The sequence below is a fragment of the Pan troglodytes genome, chromosome 4 (assembly GCF_028858775.2).
Source record: "Pan troglodytes isolate AG18354 chromosome 4, NHGRI_mPanTro3-v2.0_pri, whole genome shotgun sequence".
In the NCBI taxonomy this organism is placed as follows: Eukaryota; Metazoa; Chordata; class Mammalia; order Primates; family Hominidae; genus Pan; species Pan troglodytes.
Genome location: NC_072402.2, coordinates 45,334,108 through 45,357,234, shown reverse-complemented (window position 1 = coordinate 45,357,234; position 23,127 = coordinate 45,334,108). Strand labels below are relative to the sequence as shown.

At 44.3% G+C, this 23,127-nt stretch overlaps 1 protein-coding gene across 26 annotated transcripts in view; it reads right to left on the bottom strand.

Moving 5' to 3' along the window:
- The window catches only part of CCDC125 (coiled-coil domain containing 125), a 52,147-nt gene that overhangs the window by 13,242 nt on the left and 15,778 nt on the right, over nt 1–23,127 (bottom strand). For 11 of the 26 annotated variants that reach the window (XR_010156907.1, XR_010156910.1, XR_010156911.1 and 8 more), the window contains 7 exons: nt 20,114–20,172; nt 17,247–17,333; nt 14,079–14,156; nt 12,942–13,027; nt 9,959–10,041; nt 6,113–6,228; nt 892–999 (listed from right to left, as the gene is read on the bottom strand). Coding sequence is in view for 20 of the 26 variants with exons in the window: in XM_063810409.1 (XP_063666479.1) it covers nt 892–999; nt 6,113–6,228; nt 9,959–10,041; nt 12,942–13,027; nt 14,079–14,156; nt 17,247–17,333; nt 20,114–20,172 (617 nt within the window). In the remaining 6 variants the exon portion in view is untranslated. Of the gene's footprint in view, nt 1–891; nt 1,000–6,112; nt 6,229–9,958; nt 10,042–12,941; nt 13,028–14,078; nt 14,157–17,246; nt 17,334–18,758; nt 18,954–20,113; nt 20,176–23,127 lie in introns of those variants that run through there. The other 15 variants (XR_010156906.1, XM_016953202.4, XM_063810415.1 and 12 more) reach the window with 4 other exon arrangements.

Here is a 23,127-nt window from a genome sequence, read left to right as displayed (position 1 = left end):
TAATGTCTGGCATGTTCATGGTGCTGTGCTAGACATTTTATGTCTATTTCCTCACAACAATCATCCAAGGTAGTTATTACCCTCTACTTAATATAGTAGGAAAACTGAGACCTACCCTGTCCAAAGCCACACAGCTAGTAAATGGTGGAGCAAAGATGCAAACCTAGGTCTGGCTGGGACAAAGGTTCCTTTCACTGTGCCTTGCTGCTGTTCAAATACATTCCATGCTTATCTCTCCATTAATCAGTGTTGCTGATCCTAGTGATTTTAAGCATAAATGTACATTTTCCTTCTATTATATAGTAATTTTAGGGACATGTATAGATGAGAACATATAAATTTTAGGAGTATTAATTATGAACTTAGGCAAATGACTTTAGGTAGCTTCAAATATCATGCCAAGTACTTTTTTTTTTTTTTTTGGAGATGGAGTTTCACTCTTGTTGCCTAGGCTGGAGTGCAGTGGTGTAATCTCGGCTCACTGCAACCTCCGCCTCCCGGGTTCAAGCGATTCTCCTGCCTCAGCCTCCCAAGTAGCTAAGATTACAGGTGACCGCCACCATGCCCGGCTAGTAGAGACGTGGTTTTACCATGTTGGCCAGGCTGGTCTTAAACTCCTGACCTCAGGTGATCTGCCTGCCTTAGCCTCCCAAAGTGCTGGGATTACAGGCGTGAGCCACAACACCCTGCCCCAAGTACTATTAATATTTGTATTTTGGAACCAGGTAAACAAAATCCAGTTGATAAGTTGATGCTATCACATAAAAACTAAGCATAAGTTCCATAGTCAATAACTACTAAAATGAAGTTAATTATTGCAAACATGTCCATTTATTCTACTATTAACAGAGAAACAAAACTAAAGCTTTTGCTGTTGCGATAACGCAATACCTCTTGTTTGAGCTGAAGAAGCAGTTTCCGAGTGGATGCTGCCATTCTGGCACAAGAACAGGGGTTCCCTCCGGGCCCATGACAAAGGCAGGCTCCGAGGACCGCAAGCTTTAAATTGAAAAGCATTGCTCCTGTTATTAAGTGTCGCAGTTTTAGCTGCACACAAACACAGGGGCATTTACACACATACCCATGCACACTACTACTCAGGCATCTGATCCAAAAAAACTGGAAAGGAAAAACAAAATAGAAGAAAGCTGAGACTGGGATCTCAGAATACAAATAGAAATTAACTACAAACGACAAAAAGAATGTCATGACTTGGAACACAAACAAAAGGGAATTTTACTTTCCTTCATCTCACTCTTAAAACCTTTAATCCTGGCGCCACTCTCCTATAGGTCTGAGTCCTTGGCAGGAGTTTAGCCTAACAATATGGTTAACGCTAACATCCACAGCATACCTTTCCTGTAACAGTGTGGCCCTGATGCCCGGCATTCACTACTGCCAGTTTCCTCTAAGCTGAGTCATCTACTCAGAAATGACGAGGGAATTTTAATATATAATGAGAAAAACAGTCATCCCTCCACTGCTAAAAAAAATTAAAAAATACGATTGATTCCTGTGTAAAAGAATAAAACTTTAGCACCATCCAAACTTATGCCAAGGGTGAAGTTAAGCCCTGGAGACTCAGTCAGGTAGCATGTTTGAAATGCTGCTTCTAGATTAGAGAGTAACCCTCTTCCTCGTTGCTCTTGTTCTGTAAATGAGGAGGAGAGACCAGAGACCAGACCTTTCTGCTTCCATCACTGACCTCCGTTACAGATTAGCTGTCTTATCTTCTTATACCTAACTCAGAGCAGATGACTTCGGAAAGAACCCCATGGCTGCTACATCTTCAGTGTGGAATGTTAAATATACCTTCCCCAAAAGAAAACGATCACCTCAACTAATATCTCTGTAACTATGCACTAAACCATACCATCAAAAGATGTTGAAATTCTGTTAAACTTCCCTAAACATTGTCCATACTTCCCTAAACATTGTCCATATAAGCCAGCACAAACTTCTACACTTTAGAACACTGACTTCTTTTTTTTTTTTTTTTGAGATGGAGTCTCGCTCTGTCACCCAGGCTGGAGTGCAGTGGCGCGATCTCGGCTCACTGCAAGCTCTGCCTCCTGGGTTCACGCCATTGTCCTGCCTCAGCCTCCCGAGTAGCTGGGACTACAGGCACCACCATGCCCGGCTAATTTTTTTGTATTTTTAAAGTAGAGACAGAGTTTCACCGTGCTAGCCAGGATGGTCTCGATCTCCTGACCTCGTGATCTGCCCACCTCAGCCTCCCAAAGTGCTGGGATTACAGGCATGAGCCATCGCACCCGGCCTAAAACACTGACTTCTTTGGAATCTGTGGCTCCTTGGGTGATCCATCCTCAACTTTTGTGCTTGAATAAACTCTTTAAACTAGATTCTGGCCAGGCGCGGTGGCTCATGCCTGTAATCCCAGCACTTTGGCAAGCCAAGGCAGGTGGATGATCTGAAGTCAGGAGTTCGAGACCAGCCGGACCAACATGGTGAAATCCCATCTCTACTGAAAATACAAAAATTAGCTGGGTGTGGTGGCTCATGCCTGTAATCCCAGCTACTTGGGAGGCTGAGGTAGGAGAATCACTTGAACCTGGGAGGCAGAGGTTGCAGTGAGCTGAAATCATGCCTTGCACTCCAGCCTGGACAACAAGAGCAAAACTCTGTCTCAAAAATAAATAAATAATAAACTAGATTCTGATTCCTTTATTTTTATACTTGGTTGACCACTGTAGTTGGAAGAAAAGAAGTAGTATAATAATTTTACTTTTTAAAACTCCACTTTAAAAGCTAACCACAAGTGGGCCAGGCAGGGTGTCTTATGCCTATAATCCCAGCACTTTGGGAGGCCGAGGCAGGTGGATCACCTGAGTTCAGAAGTTCGAGACCAGCCTGATCAACATGGTGAAACCTGTCTCTACTAAAAAATATAAAAATTAGCTGGGCATGGTGGTGGGTGCCTGTAATCCCAGCTACTCGGGAGGCTGAGGCAGGAGAATCGCTTGAACCCGGGAGGCAGAGGTTGCAGTGAACTGAGATTGCACCATTGTACTCCAGCCTGGGCAACAGAGCAAGACTCTGTCTCAAACACAAAGCTAACCACAAATACTTTCCCAACATATTCCAGTATGTACCAATTTCACAGGGGCAATCTACACAACATAGTGTGCCATATATTTTATTTTATTCTTATTTATTTATTTTTGAGACGGAGTCTCGCTCTGTCACATAGGCTGGAGTGCAGTGGTACAATCTCGGCTCCCTGCAACTTCTGCCTCCCAAGTTCAAACTGAGATTTCAGGCATATGCCACCACACCCAGCTAATTTTTTTTTGTATTTTTAGTAGAGATGGGGTTTCACCATGGTGGTCAGGCTGGTCTCGAACTCCTGACCACAAATGATCCACCTGCCTCGGCATCCCAAAGCGCTGGGATTATAGATGTGAGCCACTGCGGCTGGCCTGTGCCGTATTTATTTATTTATTTATTTATTTATTTTTCTGAGACAGAGTTTTGCTCTCATTGCCCAGGCTAGAGTGCAATGGCGTGATCACAGCTCACCACAACCACCGTCTCCCAGGTTCAAGCAATTCTCCTGCCTCAGCCTCCCAAGTAGCTGGGATTACAGGCATACACCACCACGCCCAGCTAATTTTGTATTTTAGTGGAGACAGGGTTTCTCCGTGTTGGTCAGGCTGGTCTCAAACTCCCAACCTTAGGTGATCCACCTGCCTCAGCCCCCGCAAAGTGCTGGGATTACAGGCGTTAGCCACCGCACCTGGCCCATATATTTTAAAGTTTCATATGGGCTAGGTATGGTGGCTCACGCCTGTAATCCCAGCATTTTGGGAGGCTGAGGCTGGCAGATAGCTTGAGCCCAGGAGTTCAAGACCAGCCTGGGCAACATGAGACCCTGTCTTTACAAAAAATAAAAAAAAAAATTAGCTGGGTATGATAATGGTGTGCACCCGTAGTCCCAGGTACTTGGCTGGGAGGCTGAGGTCAGAGGATCACTTGAGCCCAGGAGGTCTAAGCTGCAGTGAGCCATGATTGTGCCACTGTACTCCAGCCTGAGCTACAGAGTAAGGCCCTGTCTCAAAAACAAAACAAAACAAAAAAATAAATAAAATTAAACTAAAAATAAAGTTTTTTTTTTTTTGAGATGGAGTCCCGCTCTGTCACCAGGCTGGAGTGCAGTGGCACAATCCCGGCTCACTGCAACCTCTGCCTCCCGGGTTCAAGCGATTCTCCTGCCTCAGCCTCCCGAGTAGCTGGGATTACAGGCGTGCGCCACTACGCCCAGCTAATTTTTGTACTTTTAATAGAGACGGGGTTTCATCATGTTGGCCAGGATGGTCTTGATCTCCTGACCTTGTGATCCGCCCGCCTTGGCCTCCCAAAGTGCTGGGATGACAGGCGTGAGCCACCGCGCCCGGCCCCTGTTGCTGTACTTTCACATGGATGAGCTGACATAAAATACAATCCTTTTTTAGAGGCTTTTCAGAGAGGAAAATTCCACTGCCTCCCTTAGTGTAAAGGCCATTTCGGAACATTCTTTCTCACATCAGTGATAACCGTGAAGCACAGAGTGAGCTTTCAGTTGAGCTGAATGTACAAATGGTGGATCTGTGGCAGAAAGGTCTTTTCCCTTTTCATTTTCCTACTCCTGATAATCTCCCATGCCTAAGTTGCCAAAAGCAACTAAGACCTGGGAAGGGCCAATATCAATCGCAACAGGTTTCGGCCAGGACCCCTGACTCCCGGTGCTACTTCCTCACCTCAGTGCTCCCTCACCAGCTGTGTCGGGGCCCTTGTTCCTGCCTGGCTGGAGGTAAGGCTGGCCCATAGTCTACTCGAGACTATCATAAAACACCCTGTCCCTAAACTTTCTTTAAGCTGTTTCTTGCATTTTTCCCTTTGGCTATTATACTAGTTTTCCACCCATGGCAGTAGAACATGGTGCTCAAAAGCACAGACTCTAAGCTCTGTCTACAGGCTGCAAATCCCAGCTCCACCACGCACTAGCTGTGTGACACCAGGCAAATTACCTAACCCCGCAATGCCTCTGTTACCTCATTTGTGAAGTGGGGATTATAACAGTACCCACTTTATGGGGTAGTTGTGTAGACTAAATATGTCAATGTATGTAAAGTTCTTAGAACATCATCTGAACTTGCTCAGGACTATGCAGGTATTTGCTATTATTATTACCAATTTTTCTTAAGTTCTTTCTTTCTTTTTTTTTTTTTGAGACGGAGTCTCGCTCTTTCGCCCAGGCCAGACGGCAGTGGCGCGATCTCTGCTCACTGCAAGCTCCGCCTCCTGGGTTCACGCCATTCTCCTGCCTCAGCCTCCCAAGTAGCTGGGACTACAGGCGCCCGCCACCGCGCCTGGCTAATTTTTTGTATTTTTAGTAGAGACAGGGTTTCACCGTGTTAGCCAGGATGGTCTCGATCTCCTGACCTCGTGATCCGCCCGCCTCGGCTTCCCAAAGCACTGGGATTACAGGCGTGAGCCACCGTGCCCGGCCTTCTTAAGTTCTACAAGAAGTGCATGGCTGCCCCCTATCACTCTACTGCTCCATTATTTTTTTGTGAGGCCCCTTCTGACCTCATTAGCCAAACTCCCACATTGCCAGCCATTGGCACTGCACCAGCAGATTTTTGTTCTGAACCTGGCTTTACCACAGATTGACCTTGCCACCTCAGGAAAGTAACTGAACTAATTTGAGCCTTAGTTTCCTCTTCCCTAAAATGGGGATAATATCTGCTTTGCAGCCCTCACAAGACTCCGATGAAGATCAGATACAACAATTTGTATGAAAGCACTCAAACGGTAAGCCCCGACCCACATGTGAGACATTACCCAACACAGCATCTGCTAGAACTGTAAAGATGAGAAATAAACGGGGCAGAAGTGGCCAGCACATTCCCTCATGTCCAAGAATGTCCTGTATGAAGGGCATGGAACCAGCAGAACTGGAAGAACCAACCTGGGCCCAGGGGCGTCTCTCACTCTCATCCTCAAATTGCTAAGTATGTGCTATCCTAGAATGTGTACACAAGGGCAATGGGAGAAAGAAAGGAAAGTAGCAAATGTCCCTTCTGTTCAGCTTTCCTGCATGCTTACCTACCTCAAGACCTGAAGCCTCTGCAAAGCCACTTTTATCACAGCACATGTTTTCCTGAGCCATCTTCTGCTGTTTGATATCAAGCATGGCGAGGGCCTCCAAATACCGTTGATTCAAAACTAGGAAGGGCCATATGAGAAAGTATTCATTATGAAGCCTAACTCCACCCTCATCCAATCTAGTTACCCCAACATGACATATTCATTTCGTACAAGCAATACACTACCCACAAGATCGGGCTCCATTCAGAAAACCTATCTGATAGAATAGTGAGTATCACGTAAGATCATATATATGTAATACTAGATGAGATGGTGTCATTTTTAATGGAAAAGCATCTTAACTTTGCAACTGAAGTCGGATTCCTGTTTCCTCTTGGAAAATTTGTAGGATTTTCCAAAAGGGAATATGTAAAAGCAAATTATTCAGAGACTTTATGGTTAGTGAGAAAACTGGATAGTGAGATCTCATATATTGTATCCATATCAAACATACCAGCTATCCAAGCTCTATCAGGTTTTTGTATTAGGAGTTTTCACAAGAAGATCTCAAACCAAACATTTAGAGAGGGGTCCTGCTGTCTACTGGAGAGCAGAAAACAGTATCTTTTCCCTGTCACTGCAGGGTGGAGTGGTAGGACAGAAGAGGAGGACTTATGATCATGAGCAGCTTCTGTCCTGAACTTATCTCACACACGAGACATCTTTATCAGCTGGAGTCCCTGGTGCTGAGAAGCTCCAGCTGTGTGTGCAGATCTCAGCTGGAGGCGTTTATACAACTCAGCTAAGACACAGCATAAAGTGCCGCTCTCAGCCCCAGGGACTAATTTAGAGCTTTTTTTTTGTCCTTTTCTTCTTTTTTTCCTTTCTTTTCTTCATTTTTTCCTTCCTTTTCTTTGTGTAAGAGACAGAGTCTTGCTCTGTCACTCAGGCTGGAGTGCAGTGGTCCAATCATAGCTCACTGCAACTTCAAACTCCTGGGCTCCAGGGATCCTCTCACCTTAACCTCCCAATCAGCCAGGAAGTTGCAGTGAGGTGAGATTGCGCCATTGCACTCTAGCCTGGGCGACAGAGCAAGATTCCCTCTCAAAAAAAAAAAAAAAAAAAAAAAAACCAGGTGCATGCTACCATGCCTGGCTAATTTTTGTTTGTTTTTTGTAGAGGAAGAGTCTCGTTATGTTGCCCAGATTGGTCTCAGACTCCTGGCCTCAAGCAATCCTCTCCCCTTGGCTTTCCATAGCACTAGCCATTACGGGCATGAGCAACAGCGCCTGGCTTGTGATTTGTCCTCTTCAAGCCACCTCTTTAATTTCTGCTAAGAAGGAAGAACTAGCCTCTTCTCTAAATTTTTAGGGCTGGGTGCAGTGGCTCACACCTGTAATCCCAGCACTTTTGGAGGCCAAGGTGGGAGGATTGCTTGAGCCCAGGAGTTGAGCCCTCACAAAGTGAGTCACCCCCATCTCTACAAAAATTTTTTTTTTAATGTTGCACTTTGGGAGGCCAAGGCAAGCAGATCACCTGAGGTCAGGAGTTCAAGACCAGCCTTGTCAACAGGGTGAAACCCCGTCTCTACAGAAAGACAAAAATATTAGCTGGGAATGATGGCAGGTGCCTATAATCCCAGCTACGTGGTAGGCCAAGGCGGGAGAATCCTTGAACTCGGGAGGAGGAGGTTGTAGTGAGGTGAGATTGCACCATTGCACTCTAGCCTGGGTGACAGAGTGAGACTCTGTCTCAAAAAAAAAAAAAAAATCTGGGCATGGTGGTGGGTGTCTGCAATCCCAGCTACTCAGGAAGTGGAGGCAGGAGAATCACTTGAACCTGGGAGGCAGAGGTCACAGTGAGCCGAGATTGTGCCACTGCACTCCAGCCTGGGCGACAGAGTGAGATTCTGTCTCAAAATAATAATAATAATAATAATATATTTTTTAATTAGCTGGACATGGTGGAACATGCCTGTAGTACCAACAACTTGGGAGGCTGAGGTGGGAGGATCTCTTGAGCCCAGAAAGTGGAGGTTGCAGTGGACTGAGATTGTGTCACTGCACTCCAAACTGGGCAACAGAGCAAGACCCTGTGTGAAAATAAATAAATAAATAAACAAATAAATAAATAAAATATGTAAAAAGTTAACATCAGTTTGGACGTGGTGATTCACGCCTGTAATCCCAGCACTTTGGGAGGCCAAGGTGGGTGGATCATTTGAGGTCAGGAGTTTGAGACCAGCCTGGCCAACATGGTGAAACCCTGCCTCTACTAAAAATACAAAAATTAGCCAGGTGTGGTGGCGGGCACCTGTAGTCCCAGCTTCTTGGGAGGCTGAGGCAGGAGGATCACTTGAACTGGGAGGTGGAGGTTGCAGTAAGCCAAGATGGCGTCACTGCACTCCAGCCTGGGCAACAGAGTGAGACTCCATCTCAAAAAAAAAAAAAAAAAAAGGCCAGTCGCAGTGGCTCACACCTGTAATCCCAGCACTTTGGGAGGCTGAGGCGGGCGGATCACGAGGTCAGGAGATTGAGACCATCCTGGCCAACATGGTGAAACCCCTGTCTCTACTAAAAATACAAAAATTAGCTGGGTGTAGTGGCATGCACCTGTAGTCCCAGCTACTCAGGAGGCTGAGGCAGAAGAATTGCTTAAACCCAGGAGGCGGAGGTTGCAGTGAGCTAAGATTGCACCACTGCACTCCAGCCTGGCGATAAAGTGAGACTCTGTCTCAAAAAAAAAAAAAAGTTAACATTAAATATCTTATTATCCTTGCATCAACTTTCATCGTAAGGTAGACCATTATATAAGAGATATATAACATATAAATTATATACACACATATATATCATTTCTACTTAGGTTCTTCAAATATCAGGTGCTCTACCATTTTGCTTTAAGTGAAAACTAAATAAAAAGGAGAAAATGGGGAGAAATTGCTTAATAGGTAGGAGATTTTACTTTGGAGTACTGGAACTGTCTGGAACTAGACAGAGGTGGTGGTTAGGCAACTTTGTGAATGCCACTGAATTGTTAACTTATTTTTTCGAGACCGAGTTTCGCTCTGTCACCCAAGCTGCAGTGCAGTGGCACAATCATGGCTCACTGCAGCCTCAACCTCCTGGGCTCCAGCAATCCTCCCACTTCAACCTCCCAAGTAGCTGGGACTACAGGCCAGTGCCACCACATCTGGCTAATTTTGGTTTTTCTGTTGTTGTTGTTGTTGTTTGTTTGTTTGTTTGTTTGTTTCTAATAGAAACAAGGTTTTGCTATGTTGCCCAGGCTGGTCTCAAACTCCTAAGCTCAAGTGATCCTCCTGCCTTGGCCTCCCAAAGTTCTGGGATTACAGGCATGAGTCACTGTGCCTGGCAAGAATTGTTCACTTTTTTTTTTTTTTTTTTGAGATGGAGTCTCACTCTGTTGTCCAGGCTGGAGTGCAGAGGCACAATCTTGGGTCACTGCAACGTCGGCCTCCAGAGTAAAAGCGATTCACCTGCCTCAGCCTCCTGAGTAGCTGGGACTACAGGTGCGCACCACCATGTCTCGCTAATTTTTGTATTTTTGGTAGAAATGGAGTTTCATTATGTTGGCCAGGCTGGTCTTGAACTCCTGACCTCAGATGATCTGCCCGCCTTGGCCTCCCAAAGTGCTGGGATTACAAGAATGAGCTACTGTGCCCAGCCAGGAATTGTTCACTTTTAAATAGTTTTATGTTATGTGAATTTCACCTTGATAAATTTTCTTAAATTTAAAAAACCTAAATGATACATTTCTCCCCTCTATTATACTTAATATATATTATTTCAAAATACTAGCATGTTATCTTTATTGATACATGTGCTCTTAATACAAAAACCATCATTACCTGCATTGTCAGACTTCAGCATTTTAATTTCTTCTGTTTTCACTTTCAAATTCTCTTTGAGGACTGCATTTTCACAGTTTAGCCTGGAAAAAAGTGGCTTTCAAATAACTAAAACATTAATATTTCCTTGCTGAGTGAGAATATTTTTATTGCCATAATTGGAACACAAAAATCTACATATAGTTTTTCCTACTTCAAAATAGTCTGGAATTTACATGTATCACAAAAATAAAAACAATTTAAAGGAATGTAGTAAGAATTTTTTTTTTTTTTTTTTGAAATGGAGTCTCACTCTGTCACCCAGGCTGAAGTGCAGTGGCACAATCTCAGCTCACTGCAACCTCCACCTCTTGGGTTCAAGTGATTCTCCTGCCTCAGCCTCCCAAGTAGCTGGGATTACAGGTGTCTGCCACCACACTTGGCTAATTTTTGTATTTTTAGTAGAAACGGGATTTCACCATGTTGGCCAGGCTGGTCTCGAACTCCTGACCTCAAGTGATCAGCCCGCCTCAGCCTCCCAAAGTGCTGGGATTACAGTTGTGAGCCATCATGCCCGGCCAAGATTTTAAACATACCCTTTTTTTTTTTCCTTTTTGAGACGGAGTCTTGATCTGTTACCTAGGCTGGAGTGCAGTCATGTGATCTCGACTCAGTGCAACCTCCGCCTCCCAGGTTCAAGTGATTCTCCTGCCTCAGCCTCCTGAGTAGCTAGGATTACAGGCGCCCGCCACCACGCCCGGCCAATTTTTGTGTTTTAGTAGAGAAGTGGTTTCATCATGTTGGCTGGGCTGATCTCAAACTTCTGACTTCAAGTGATCTGCCCACCTCGGCCTCCCAAAGTGCTGGGATTACAGGCGTGAGCCACTGCGCCTGGACTAAACATACTCTTAACCCTTCTTAGCTGAGACATAATCAGAACCAGAAATATTTTTAAACCATCCATTTTGCATACTCATTCTCTTTACTTAATAACCATTTGAATTTCAACTATATGCTTAGGTCACCTTCAGAAACTTACATACATAGGTCCTCATGTAAACTATGGACTTCGGGTAATAATGATGTATCAACATTGGTTATAAAAAATGTACCACTCTGGTGGGGGATGTTGTCAGTGGGGGAGGCTGTGTATATGGGAAATCTCCGTACCTTCTGATCAATTTTGTTGTGAATCTACAACTGCTCTAAAAAAAAAAAAAAAAAACCAACAAAGTATTTCATGGGAAAAAAAGATACATAGGGTACACCCATGTTCATAGCAGCATCATGCAAAATAGCCAAAAGGTAGAGTTAACTCAAGTGTCCATCAGGAATGAATGGATAAACAAAATGGCGTACATACATAACATGGAATATTATTCAGTCTTTCTGGTTTTTTTTTTTTTTTTTTTTGGGATACAAGGTCTCGCTCTGTCATCAAAGCTAGAGTACAGTGGCCCAGTCTCAGGTCCCTGTAGCCTCTACCTCCTGGGTTCAAGCGATTCTCCTGCCTCAGTCTCCTGAGTAGCTGGGATACAGGTGTGTGCCACCACGCCCAGTTAATTTTTGTATTTTTGGTAGAGACAGGGTTTCGCCACATTGGCCAGGTTGGTCTAGAACTCCTGGCCTCAAGTGATCCACCTGCCTCAGCCTCCCAAAATGCTGGGATTATGTAGAGAGCCGAAAGCCAGAGGATCGTGACCAACTTAGCATTCCACTGAGGCTATATGATCAAACAGCAAACTGTTTATCATGAATGCAGGATGTAGGCAAACTCACATCTGCACCTGCCGCCAGAAGGTTTGCTGAGGGCAGTCACTCTCTGGCGCCGTGCTCCTTGAGGTTATCTACTGGAACATCTGGAGACTACTGTTCAGAGAATGCAGTTGTGCAAGCCTGCACCGAGTCAAGCAGCTGACTGACAACCACCTCCTCCCTATCTCCTTTACTCAATAAATACGAAGGGTGCTAAAAGCTCAGGACCCTTGTTCACTAGAGCAAGGAGCCCCCTGACCCCTTCTTCCAAATATACTCTTTTGTCTTTATTTTTATTCCCACGTTCGTCCCCCTTTGTTCAGTCCAACAGGGATTGGGGCCGCGATAGGATTGTGTGAGCCACCATACCCAACTGAAATGACTGACTTTATAGTAAGTGTATAATTTAAAGTTATTAAATAAACTCACACAAATAAAAGTTGTTCCAAAGATATTTTTTCTCTCTTTGGAGCTGATTGTCAGAACATAAAAATTTACCATCTTAACCATCTTATTTTTCATCTTTTTTTTTTTTTTAACAAGATGAGGATCTTGCTATGTCATCTAGGCTGGTTTTGAACTCCTGAACCAAAGCAGTCCTCCCACCTCAGGCTCCCAAAGTGCTGAAATTACAGGTGTGAGCCATCATGCCCAGCCCCTCAAAAGATTTTGTTTGAAAAAAACAAATAGTTCCAATTCTAAAATAATTCTTACACTGTATTTTAAGATAGAGTTTATACTATTTTGGTTTTTGTTTTTTTGTTTTGTTTTATTTTTGAGACACGGACTCACTCTATCATCCGGGCTGAAGTGCAGTGGCGCAATCATGGCTCACTGCAGCCTCCAACTCCCAGGCCCAAGTGATCTTCACACCTCAGCTTCCCATGTAGCTGGGGCTACAGGTGCAAGCCACCACACACCCAGTTACTTTTTGTATTTTTGTAGAGATAGGGTTTCAACATGTTGCCCAGGCTGGTCTCAAATTCCTGGACTGAAGTGATCCTCAGATCCAAGTGCCTCAGATTCCCAAAAGTGCTGGGATTAAAGGTGTGAGACACCACACCCAGCCTATGCTATTTTTTTTCTTTAAGGCAAATTAACACTAACAAAAATATGCGACTAGTAAGTGGATAAGCAATAAAAATTTTGTAATATTTTGCACTTGGCTCAAAGAAGAAAGCATAAATTACTTTTGAATTACATAGATTTTAAAGGTTGTCAAAGAAAAATAATGGAGTAATATACAAACCTGTCATATTTTTGGATCCAAGATTCCTCTATATTTTTAAATCTATTATGATCAAATTCTATTTCCCACTGCAAGGCATTTATTTCCTATGGAAAGAAAATAGTACCTTCATGGCAAATTACTACAAATAAATCATTTCAGGACATTGTGAATAGCTGAAATAAATCATATAATCAGTTCTCAGAAATGGTTTAAAGAGAAAAAATTAATTATTGCTCTAAAAGTATCTCTGACATTTGCAAACACATATAACATGCCTCTTTAGCATTCAAAACAACTCTGCCAAAACTCACTTAATATAGAAAAAATTTCAAATTGTTTGCCTTCAAAATTTGCTGAGCTGCTACACCTAGATTTCTCAGTGCCCACCTCCGCTGCATGTAGAGACCTCAAGCAAAATCCACTCCTGGAAATCTTAACTCAATGGTCCCATCAAGGGAGAACACACCAAGCACAGGAGACATGACCATCTAGGATGATTCCTAACTACCTTTATAGTGAAGATGAGATGGTCAGAAAGACGTACGTCCTGCCAGGCAAGGATAAGGATTTAAAAAAAAAAATTTTTTTTTAAGAAGAAAAATGGGCTGGGCACGGTGTCTCACTCCTGTAATCCCAGCACTTTGGGAGGCCAAGGTGGGTGGATTACAAGGTCAGGAGATCGAGACCATTCTGGCTAACACGGTGAAATCCTGTCTCTACTAAAAATACAAAAAATTGGCTGGGCGTGGTGGCGGGCACCTGTAGTCCCAGCTACTTGGGAGCCTGAGGCAGGAGAATGGCGTGAACCCGGGAGGCAGAGCTCGCAGTGAGTAGAGATCGCGCCACTGCACTCCAGCCTGGGTGACAGAGCAGGACTCCGTCTCAAAAAAAAAAAAAAGAAGAAGAAGAAATGAGAAGTACCAATTTGGCAGGCCTCCTACTACCTTAACATGGGGAAATAAAAATAACCTGAATTCATTGTGCACATGACAATCTGTTTTAGATTGTAAACTCCAAAAGGGAAGACCATCAGAACTGAAGCACACCTAGCAGAAGGTAGGCACAAATGACAGATCCATTAGTATGGTGAGTTTAGGGAAATTATATTTAACAGCTTATTGGATTCAATAAGTCTACACTAAAAGCACCAAATACCTTCTCCAAGGATCTGTTTTGTTCCATAGTTTTTTGAAGCACTGCCTGCGTATGACTTGTGGCTTTGCCCAGTATTGCCTAAGAAAAATAAAACTAGCATCAGTATAAATTAAATTTGTAATCACTCCTATGTACATCATGAAGTTCTCTTTTATTTTAAGGCAATGGAAAATTAAGATGAATTGACATAAGAATTTCACAGTGACCACCTTTTATGGAGAGTCTGATAGTTCAAAAGTCAGGAGATCTTGGTTTGGCTCTTTTCCAATGAATGTGGGAATTAATGGATGAATTTTCCACACAAAGAAAGTGTTCAGAACAGTACTATTCATCAGTCAAAAAGTGGAAACCATCTGATACGGTTTGGCTCTGTGTCCCCACCCAAATCTCATTTTGAATTGTACTCTCATAATTACCACATGTTGTGAGAGGACCCGGTGGGAGATAATTTGAATCATGGGGGTGGTTTTCCCCATACTGTTCTCATGGTAGTGAATAAGTCTCATGAGATCTGTTGATTTTATCAGGGGTTCTGCTTTTGCATCTCTCTCATTTTCTCTTGCTGCTGCCATGTTATAAGTGCCTTTCGCCTCCCACCATGATTCTGAGACCTCCCCAGCCATGTGGAACTGTAAGTCCAATTAAACCTCTTTTTCTTCCCAGTCTTGGGTATGTCTTTATCAGGAGCATAAAAATGGACTAATACAGTAATTTGGTACCAGTAGAGTGGGGCATTGCTGAAAAGATACCCAAAAATGTGGAAGCTACTTTGAAACTGGGTAACAGGCAGAGATTGGGACAGTTTGGAGGGCTCAGAAGAAGACAGGAAAATGTGGGAAAGATTGGAACTTTCTAGAGACTTGTTGAGTGTCTTTCACAAAAACACTGATAATGATATGGACAATGAAATCCAGGCTGAGGCGGTCTCAGATGGAGATGAGGATCTTGTTGGGAACTAGAGTAAAGGTGACTCTTGTTATGTTTTAGCAAAGAGATTTGTGGCATTTTGCCCCTGCCCTAGAGATCTGTGGAACTTTGAACTTGAGAGAGATGATTTAGAGTATCTGGTGGAAGAAATTTCTAAGCAGCAAAGCATTCAAGAGATGGCTTGGGTACTGTTAAAGGCATTCCATTTTAAAAGGGAAGCACAGCGTAAAAGTTCAGAAAATTTGCAGCCTGACAATGCAATAGAAAAGAAAATCCCATTTTCTAAGGATAAATTCAAGCTAGCTGCAGATATTTGCATAAGTAATGAGGAGCCAAATGTTAATCCCCAAGATAATGGGGAAAATGTCTCCAGGGCATGTCAGAGACCTTTGCAGCAGCCTCTCTCATCACAGAGCCAGAAGTCTCGGAGGAAAAAATGGTTTCGTGGGCAGGGCCCAGGGTCCCCGTGCTGTGTGCAGTCTAAGGACTTGGTGGCCTGCGTCCCAGCCACTCCAGCGGTGGCTGAAAGGGGCCAAGGTACAGCTCCGTCTGTGAATATAGAGGGTGCAAGCCCCAAGCCTTGGCAGCTTCCACGTGATGTTGAGCCTGCGGGTGCACAGAAGTAAAGAATCGGGGTTTGGGAACCTCCACTAGATTTCAGAAGATGTATGGCAATGCCTGGATGTCCAGGCAGAAGTTTCCTGCAGGGATGGGGCTCTCATGGAGAACCGCTGCTAGGGCACTGCAGAAGGGAAATGTGGGGTTGGAGCCCCCACACAGAGTCCCTACTACAGCACTGCCTAGTGGAGTTATGAGAAGAGGGCCACCATCCTCCAGACCCCAGAATGGTAGATCCACCCATGGCTTACACTGTGCACCTGGGAAAGCTGCAGACACTCAATGCCAGCCTGTGAAAGCAGCCAGGAGGGAGGCTGCACTCTGCAAAGCCACAGGGGTGGAGCTGCCCAAGGCCATGGGAACCCACCTCTTGCATCAGTATGACCTGGATGTGAGACCTGGAGTCAAAGGAGATCATTTTGGAGCTTTAAAATTTGACTGCCCTGCTGGATTTTGGATTTGCATGAGCCCAGTAACCCCTTTGTTTTGGCCAATTTCTCCCATTTGGAATGGCTATATACCTACATCCCCATTGTATGTAGGAAGTAACTAGCTTGCTTTTGATTTTACCAGCTCATAGGCAGAAGGGACTTGCCTTGTCTCAGATGAGACTTTGGACTGTGGATTTTTGGGTTAATGCTGAAATGATTTCAGACTTTGGGGGACTGTTGGGAAGGCATGATTGGTTTTGAAATGTGAGGACATGAGATTTGGAGGGGCCGGAGTGGAATGATATGGTTTGGCTCTGTGTCCTCACCCAAATCTCATCTTGAATTGTATTCCCATAATTCCCACGTGTTGTGAGAGGGACCCAGTGGGAGATAATTTGGATCATGGGGGTGGTTTCCCCCATACTGTTCTGGTATGTGAATAAGTTTCATGAGATCTGATGGTTTTATCAGAGGTTTCCACTTTTGAATCTTCCTCATTTTCTCTTGCTGCTGCCACGTAGGAACTGCCTTTCACCTCCCACCATGATTCTGAGGCCTTCATAGCCATGTGGAACTGTAAGTCCAATTAAACCTCTTTTTTTCCCCCAGTCTTGGGTATGTCTTTATCAGCAGCATAAAAATGGACTAATACACCACCCAAATGTCCATCAACTGGTGAATGCATAAGCAAAACATGGTGCATCTACACAATGGAGTATTACTTGGCAATAAAAAGGAAGAAAGTACTGATACATGCTAGGACATGTATGAACCTCTAAAACATGCTAACTTAAAGAATCTCAATGCAAAAGAATCCAGTCACATATCTTATGATTCTATTTATATTAAATAGAAAAGGCAAATCTACAAACAGAAAATAGATTACTGGGGATAGGGGTGGGAATGAGGAATGACTGCTGATGGGCACCAAGTCCCTTTTCTGGTGTTGGAAATGTTCTAAAATTAGATTATAGTGATGGTGGTACAACGCTTATATCTAGTAAAAATGAATTGTAGTGCACATTTACATGTGAACTTCATGATATATAAATTATAAAGCTCTTAAAAATATACATACCTAAAAAAACCCTCAACTATATTAAGTCCTTCTGCCTTGGTTTTAAAAGTTAAAACCATACCAACATTATTATTGGAATGTGTAAATGGTGAAAGTTTAAAAACAACTTCTTACCATGCTTTGAAGAATTTTCAATGCTTCCTCTTTACCTCTGAGTTGTCTTTGAGATGCCTCAAGTTCAGTTTTTAACATTTCTACCTCCTGAGGACAGAAAGAAAATTAGAGCTCCTATCTGCAAGATATGCAACCCTAAAATTATCAGTTTGGCTAGTCTACATTTACCCTTGGCTCAAACCACTTACAAATGAGGCTGAAAATTCTTCTAGACTTAGTTAGTGAACCAGACATACTAAAATTGAAAGCCTCGGCCGGGCAAGGTGGTGTGACCTGTAATCCCTGCATTTTGGGAGGCCAAGGTGGGTGGATCACCTGAGGTCAGGAGTTCACGACCAGCCTGGCTAACATGGTGAAACCCCGTCTCTACTAAACATACAAAAAAATTGCTGGGCGTGGTGGTGCATGCCTGTAATCCCAGCTACTCTGGAGGCTGAGACAGGAGAATCGCTTGAACCCGGGAGGCGGAGGTTGCAGTGAGCCGAGGCTGAGCCACTGCACTCCATTCTGGGTGACAGCAAGACTCTGTCTCAATTAAAAAAATAAAAAATAGCTGGGCATGGTGGCTCACACCTGTAATCCCAGCTACTCCGGAGGCTGAGGCATGAGAATTGCTTGAACCAGGAAGGTCTCTGAGACAGAGTCTCACTCTGTCACCCAGACTGGAGTGCAGTGGCGTGATCTCAGCTGACTGCAACCTCTGCCTCCCAGGCTCAAGCAATTCTCCTGCCTCAGCCTCCCGAGTAGCTGGGATTGCAGGCACGTGCCACTACTGCCCAGCTAATTTTTGTATTTTTAGTAGAGACGGAGTTTCACTATATTGGCCAGGCTGGTCTCGAACTCCTGACCTCAAATGATCCACCTGCCTTGGCCTCCCAAAGTGCTGGGATTACAGGCATGAGCCACTGCCTCCAGCCTCAGTTGGCTTTCATGTTGTTTACATACTGAGGTTGTAGTTCCTTATGTAGGGACTCAAGGTGAGGAGGCAGCTGCAGGCCCCAATCCAATGACTAGTGTCCTTATAAATTGAGGGAAATTTGGACCCAGACTCATAGGGAGAAGGCCATGTGACAGGCAGAGGCTGGATTTCTGCAGCTACCAGCCAAGGAACACCAAGGATTGCAGCAAGCATCAGAAGCTAGGAAGAGGCAAAGGACTCTCCTCTAAAGCCTTCAGAGGGAGCACGGCCTGCTGAAACTTTGGTTTCAAACTTCAGCCTCCAGAACTAAAAGCAAACAGATTTCTGCTGTTTTAAGCCACCAGTTTGTGGTACTTTGTCTCGGCAGCCGAATACAGTAGCTTTCACGGGAAGAGTCCCAAACACACAGTAAGGTGGGCTTCCTATTTCCCAAAGGACAGACACCCCTCGCAGAAACTGCTATTTCCACCAAGGCAGTGGGCTACTCAGGCCACCTGAGACTCTGGGCTTCTGACTTTAATGAGGTTAAATTAAGTCAGATTGTTTGAAGCCACACACACGGGGAAGGCAGGTGGAAGGAAGTGATAACTTACTTTCTCAAGGAGGAGATAAGAGAAGTGGGGTGGAAAGGAGAACCGGTGGGCATGTTCACATAAGTAGCTTCTTTTAAGGGATGAGGTGGATAAGAAACAGAGGAGGCCAGTTGAAAAAGATGAGCTCTCAAGTTCAGCAAGAATGTCTGGAAAGCCAAAATTTGCCTTCCACACAGATTTGGTACCATTTAAACAAAATATCTATCAATGGACTTTATTCACTTGAGAATTTTTTTTTTGTAATCAAAAGTCTCTTACTGGTCCTGCTTCCATGAGTAGCAGTGACCAGGGGAAAAGGGAGAGGAACCAGCCAGCACAGGGAGGGGTCATCTCCACAACATTCCATTTATATACAGAACTAAACAGACAAGCACAGAGTCACTATTGCAGTTACAAGTCAGCAGCAAGGGAAGAGGGGGAGGAACAGGTGGGGAGTGGGGGTGTTGTTAAAGAAAATACAGGCCCCCTCATAACTGGGGTGCCTGGGGGGAACTTGGTCTTCTTCAACCCAAGAGGAATCAGAAGATCAAAAGCAGTTTGGGAAGGCCAGAACCATCAGGGATGGAGGGAGGAGGAAAATCCAGGGGGTGGGGGGTCTGTTTGGCAACTGGGGTGAAGGGATTGCCCTTCCCCTGCTGGGATTCCCCCAGCCCCTCCTATCTGGCAGGAAGGAGGCAGCCTGCAACCCCCCGAGGACAGGTGTGGGGCTGCCAGATGCTCTAGGCAGGGGGCCAGAAGGGGCTCACAAAGGCTTGCCCTCCAGGGAGATGATGGCACTGCCCCCCAGCTTCTCTGCCAGGGTGCAGTGGTCCTTGACCTCTTCATAGTAGTTTGCTTGTAATTCTTGCTTGATTCCTGTCAGCTTCTTGTTGATGGCGTCCTTGGAGCTGGCATTGATCATTTTGCTCTTAAGGGGCACAGACTCAGTGGCCCAGAAGATAAACACCAGGTCCTCCTTCTTGCTCTCTTGGTCTCATAGGTTGCGTCATAGAGGGTGTAGAGGCAATCCTTATCCTGTAGCATCTTGACAAAGGTGGCATAGGGGTCGTCGATGGTCTGGTCCACATTGCCCACCAGTATCTCCTTGCCCTCCCCTTCAGGATGATGTTCTTCTTGTCTTCACTCAGGCGGAAGAGCACCGCCTTCTTGCGCTTCTTCAACTTCTCTGGTGTTGAAGACTTACACACCTTCATGTCGTTGAACACCTTGATGACACCATCAGAGACAGACACAACGAGGCCATGTTTCCAGAAGCAAAAAGGAGAGGGCATGGAGAGCTGCAGAAGACGAGAGCACTGCAGCCGCTGCTGGGACCCAGCTAAACCGATAATTTTTATATTAGCCAGAGTACTTACCTCTAAAGTTTCATTAAGACATTGCCTTAATTCTTCATTTGACAATTCTGAATTCGAATCTACTTGGGAGGGAGGAGAAAAGAATCTATTAGGGGAAAAATTTTGAATATTTTAACTAATTAAACATAGGACATTTGTTTACAAATTACCAAATACAGGTATCCCCTAAATTGCAAAGAGAAGAGAATTATAATAGACCACCAGGTGCGGTGGCTCACATCTGTAATCCCAGCACTCTGGGAGGCCGAGGCGGGCAGATCACTTGAGGTCAGGAGTTCAAGGCCAGCCTGGCCAACATGGTGAAACCCTGTCTCTACTAAAAATACAAAAATTAGCTGGGCGTGGTGGTGCCTGCCTGTAGTCCCAGCTACTTGAGAGGCTGAGGCAGGAGAATCACTTGAACCCGGGACATGGAGGTTGCAGTGAGCGGAGATCATGCCACTGTATTCCAGCCTGGGTGACAGAGTAACTCTGTTTCAAAAAAAAAAAATTATAACAGACCAAATTATGGTAAAAATAGGAGTGTAAAACATTTCACAAATGAAAAGACATATACTGTACTTTTGAATAAAAAAATTTTTTGAATAGACTCTAAGGCTCGCTTGAGGCCAGGAGTTAGAAACAAGCCTAGGCAACACAGACCTCCGTCTCTACAAAATATAAAATAAAAAATTAGCTAGATGTGGTGATGTGCCGGAGTCCCAGTTACGTGGGAGACTGAGTTGGGAGGATCACTTAAGTCCAGGAGTTCGAGGCTGCAGCGAGCTATGACTGTACCACTATACTCCAGCTTGAGCAACAGAGCAAGACCATCTAAAAAAAACAAAAAAGGACTCTAAAATAAAACTGATGTTAATGAGTTGGTTAATTACTGCATTCAAACAAAAATAAAGAAAAACATGAATATTGGTGAGTAAAATAAATAGATTTTGGTGTTTTGGCTTAAGCTTGAATGATGTAGTGGTATAAATATGTAAGAAATAACTTTGGCCAGGCACAGTGGCTCACACCTGTAATCCCAGCAGTTTGGGAGGCCAAGGCGGGTGGATCACTTGAGGTAAGGAGTTCAAGGCCAGCTTGGCCAACATGGTGAAACCCCATCTCTACTAAAAACACAAAAATTAGCTGGGCATGGTGGTGCCTGCCTGTAGTCTCAGCTACTCAAGAGGCTGAGGCAGGAGAATTGCTTGAACCCAGGAGGCGGAGGTTGCAGTGAGCTGAGATTGCACCATTAGACTCCAGCCTGGGAGACAGAGCGAGGCTCTGTCTCAAAAAAATAAAAAAAATAACCTGAAGGCTGGGCACGGTGGCTTACACCTGTAATCCCAGCACTTTGGGAGGCTGAGGCAGGCAGATCACCTGAGGTCAGGAGTTCAAGACCAGCCTGTCTACATGGTGAAACCCTGTCTCTACTAAAAATCCAGCCTAGGTAACAGAGCGAGATTCTGTCTCAAAAAAAAAAAAAAAAAAAAAAGGCCAGGTGTGGTGGCTCACACCTGTAATCCTAGCACCTTGGGAAGCTGAGGAGGGTGGATCATCTGAGATCAGGAGTTCTAGACCAGCCTGGCCTACATGGTGAAACCCCATCTCTACTAACAAATACAAAAATTAGCCGGGCATGGTGGCGGGCGCCTGTAATCCCTGCTACTCAGGAGGCTGAGGCATGAGAATCGCTCGAACCCGGGAGTCAAAGGTTGCAGTGCACTGAGATCGCACCATTGCACTCCAGCCTGGGCAACAAGAGCAAAACTCCGTCTCAAAAAAAAAAAAAAAAAAAAAAGAAACCAAAAAAAAACCTAAATTTAATTTCTTTCCAAAAAGAATGACTAGAAGAGTCCTGTAACTTCAATTATTTGCTCCTTAATGTGATCAATTGAGAATTTAAATTGAGCTTCCTAACAGCTTCATTTTCCTTTCTGCCTCAACGGCAGTAAAAAAAAAAAATAAAAAATAAAGTGGCAAGTTATAAGCAAGAGTATAGGAAGTAAAAAAAAAAAATTTATTGAGAAGAATGTTTGCTTTGAAAAAATATTTCTCAAAACAACTTTCTTTGCTATTCTGAAATTTCATTAACATGACAGTATCTAAGGCAAAACCTAAATCATGTTTGTACTGTGATTGATGATACAGGCTTCCAAGGAGGGCAGAGTGACTCTGGGTTGGCAGTGACAAGTTCTGTTCTATTAATACTTGTGGTAGGCAGAATATGATGTCCACATGCCAATTCCCAGAAGCTGTGAACACATGGCAAAAGGAACTTTGCAGATGTGATGAGATTAAGGATTTTGAGACGGGAGAGTACTCTGGATTATCCAAGTGAGTCCAGTGTACTCATAAGAGTCCTTATACATGAAAGAGGGAGACGAGAAGGTAAATGTTAGAGTGATATGATGTGAGAAAGACTCAGCCGTTGTTGGCTTTGAAGATGGGGAGGGGGCCATGAGCCAAGGAATGCAGTAGCCTCTGGAGCTAGAAAAGGCAAAGGAGTAGAGTCTTCCCACTGAACCTCCAGAAGGAACGCACCCTGCCAACACCCTGGCTTTAGCCCACTGAAATTTATTTGGGACTTTTTTTCCCACAGACAGAGGGTCTTGCTTTATTGCTCAGGCTGCAGTGCTCCTGCATCAGCTTCTCAAGTAGCTGGGACTACAGGTGCACACTACTACACCTGCTAATTTTTAAACTTTTTTTTGTGGAGTGTGGTCTTTCTATGTTGACCAGGCTGGTGTCGAACTCCTGGCCTCAAGTGATTCTCCCACCTCGGCCTTCCAAAATGCTGGGATTATAGGCATCAGCTACCACACGTAGCCTGTTTGGGACCTACAGAACTGTAAAATAATAAATTTGTGTTGTTTTAAGCCATTAAATGTGTGGTATTTTGGAAATTATCTATTAGTGATAGGGCCAACTTTAATAAAAAGAAAAGTTCATAACCCAACAAAATGGGAACTCATACTATTACTATTTAAATCTTATTTATACCCCAGTGTTTCTTCATGCTGTTTGTTTGTTTG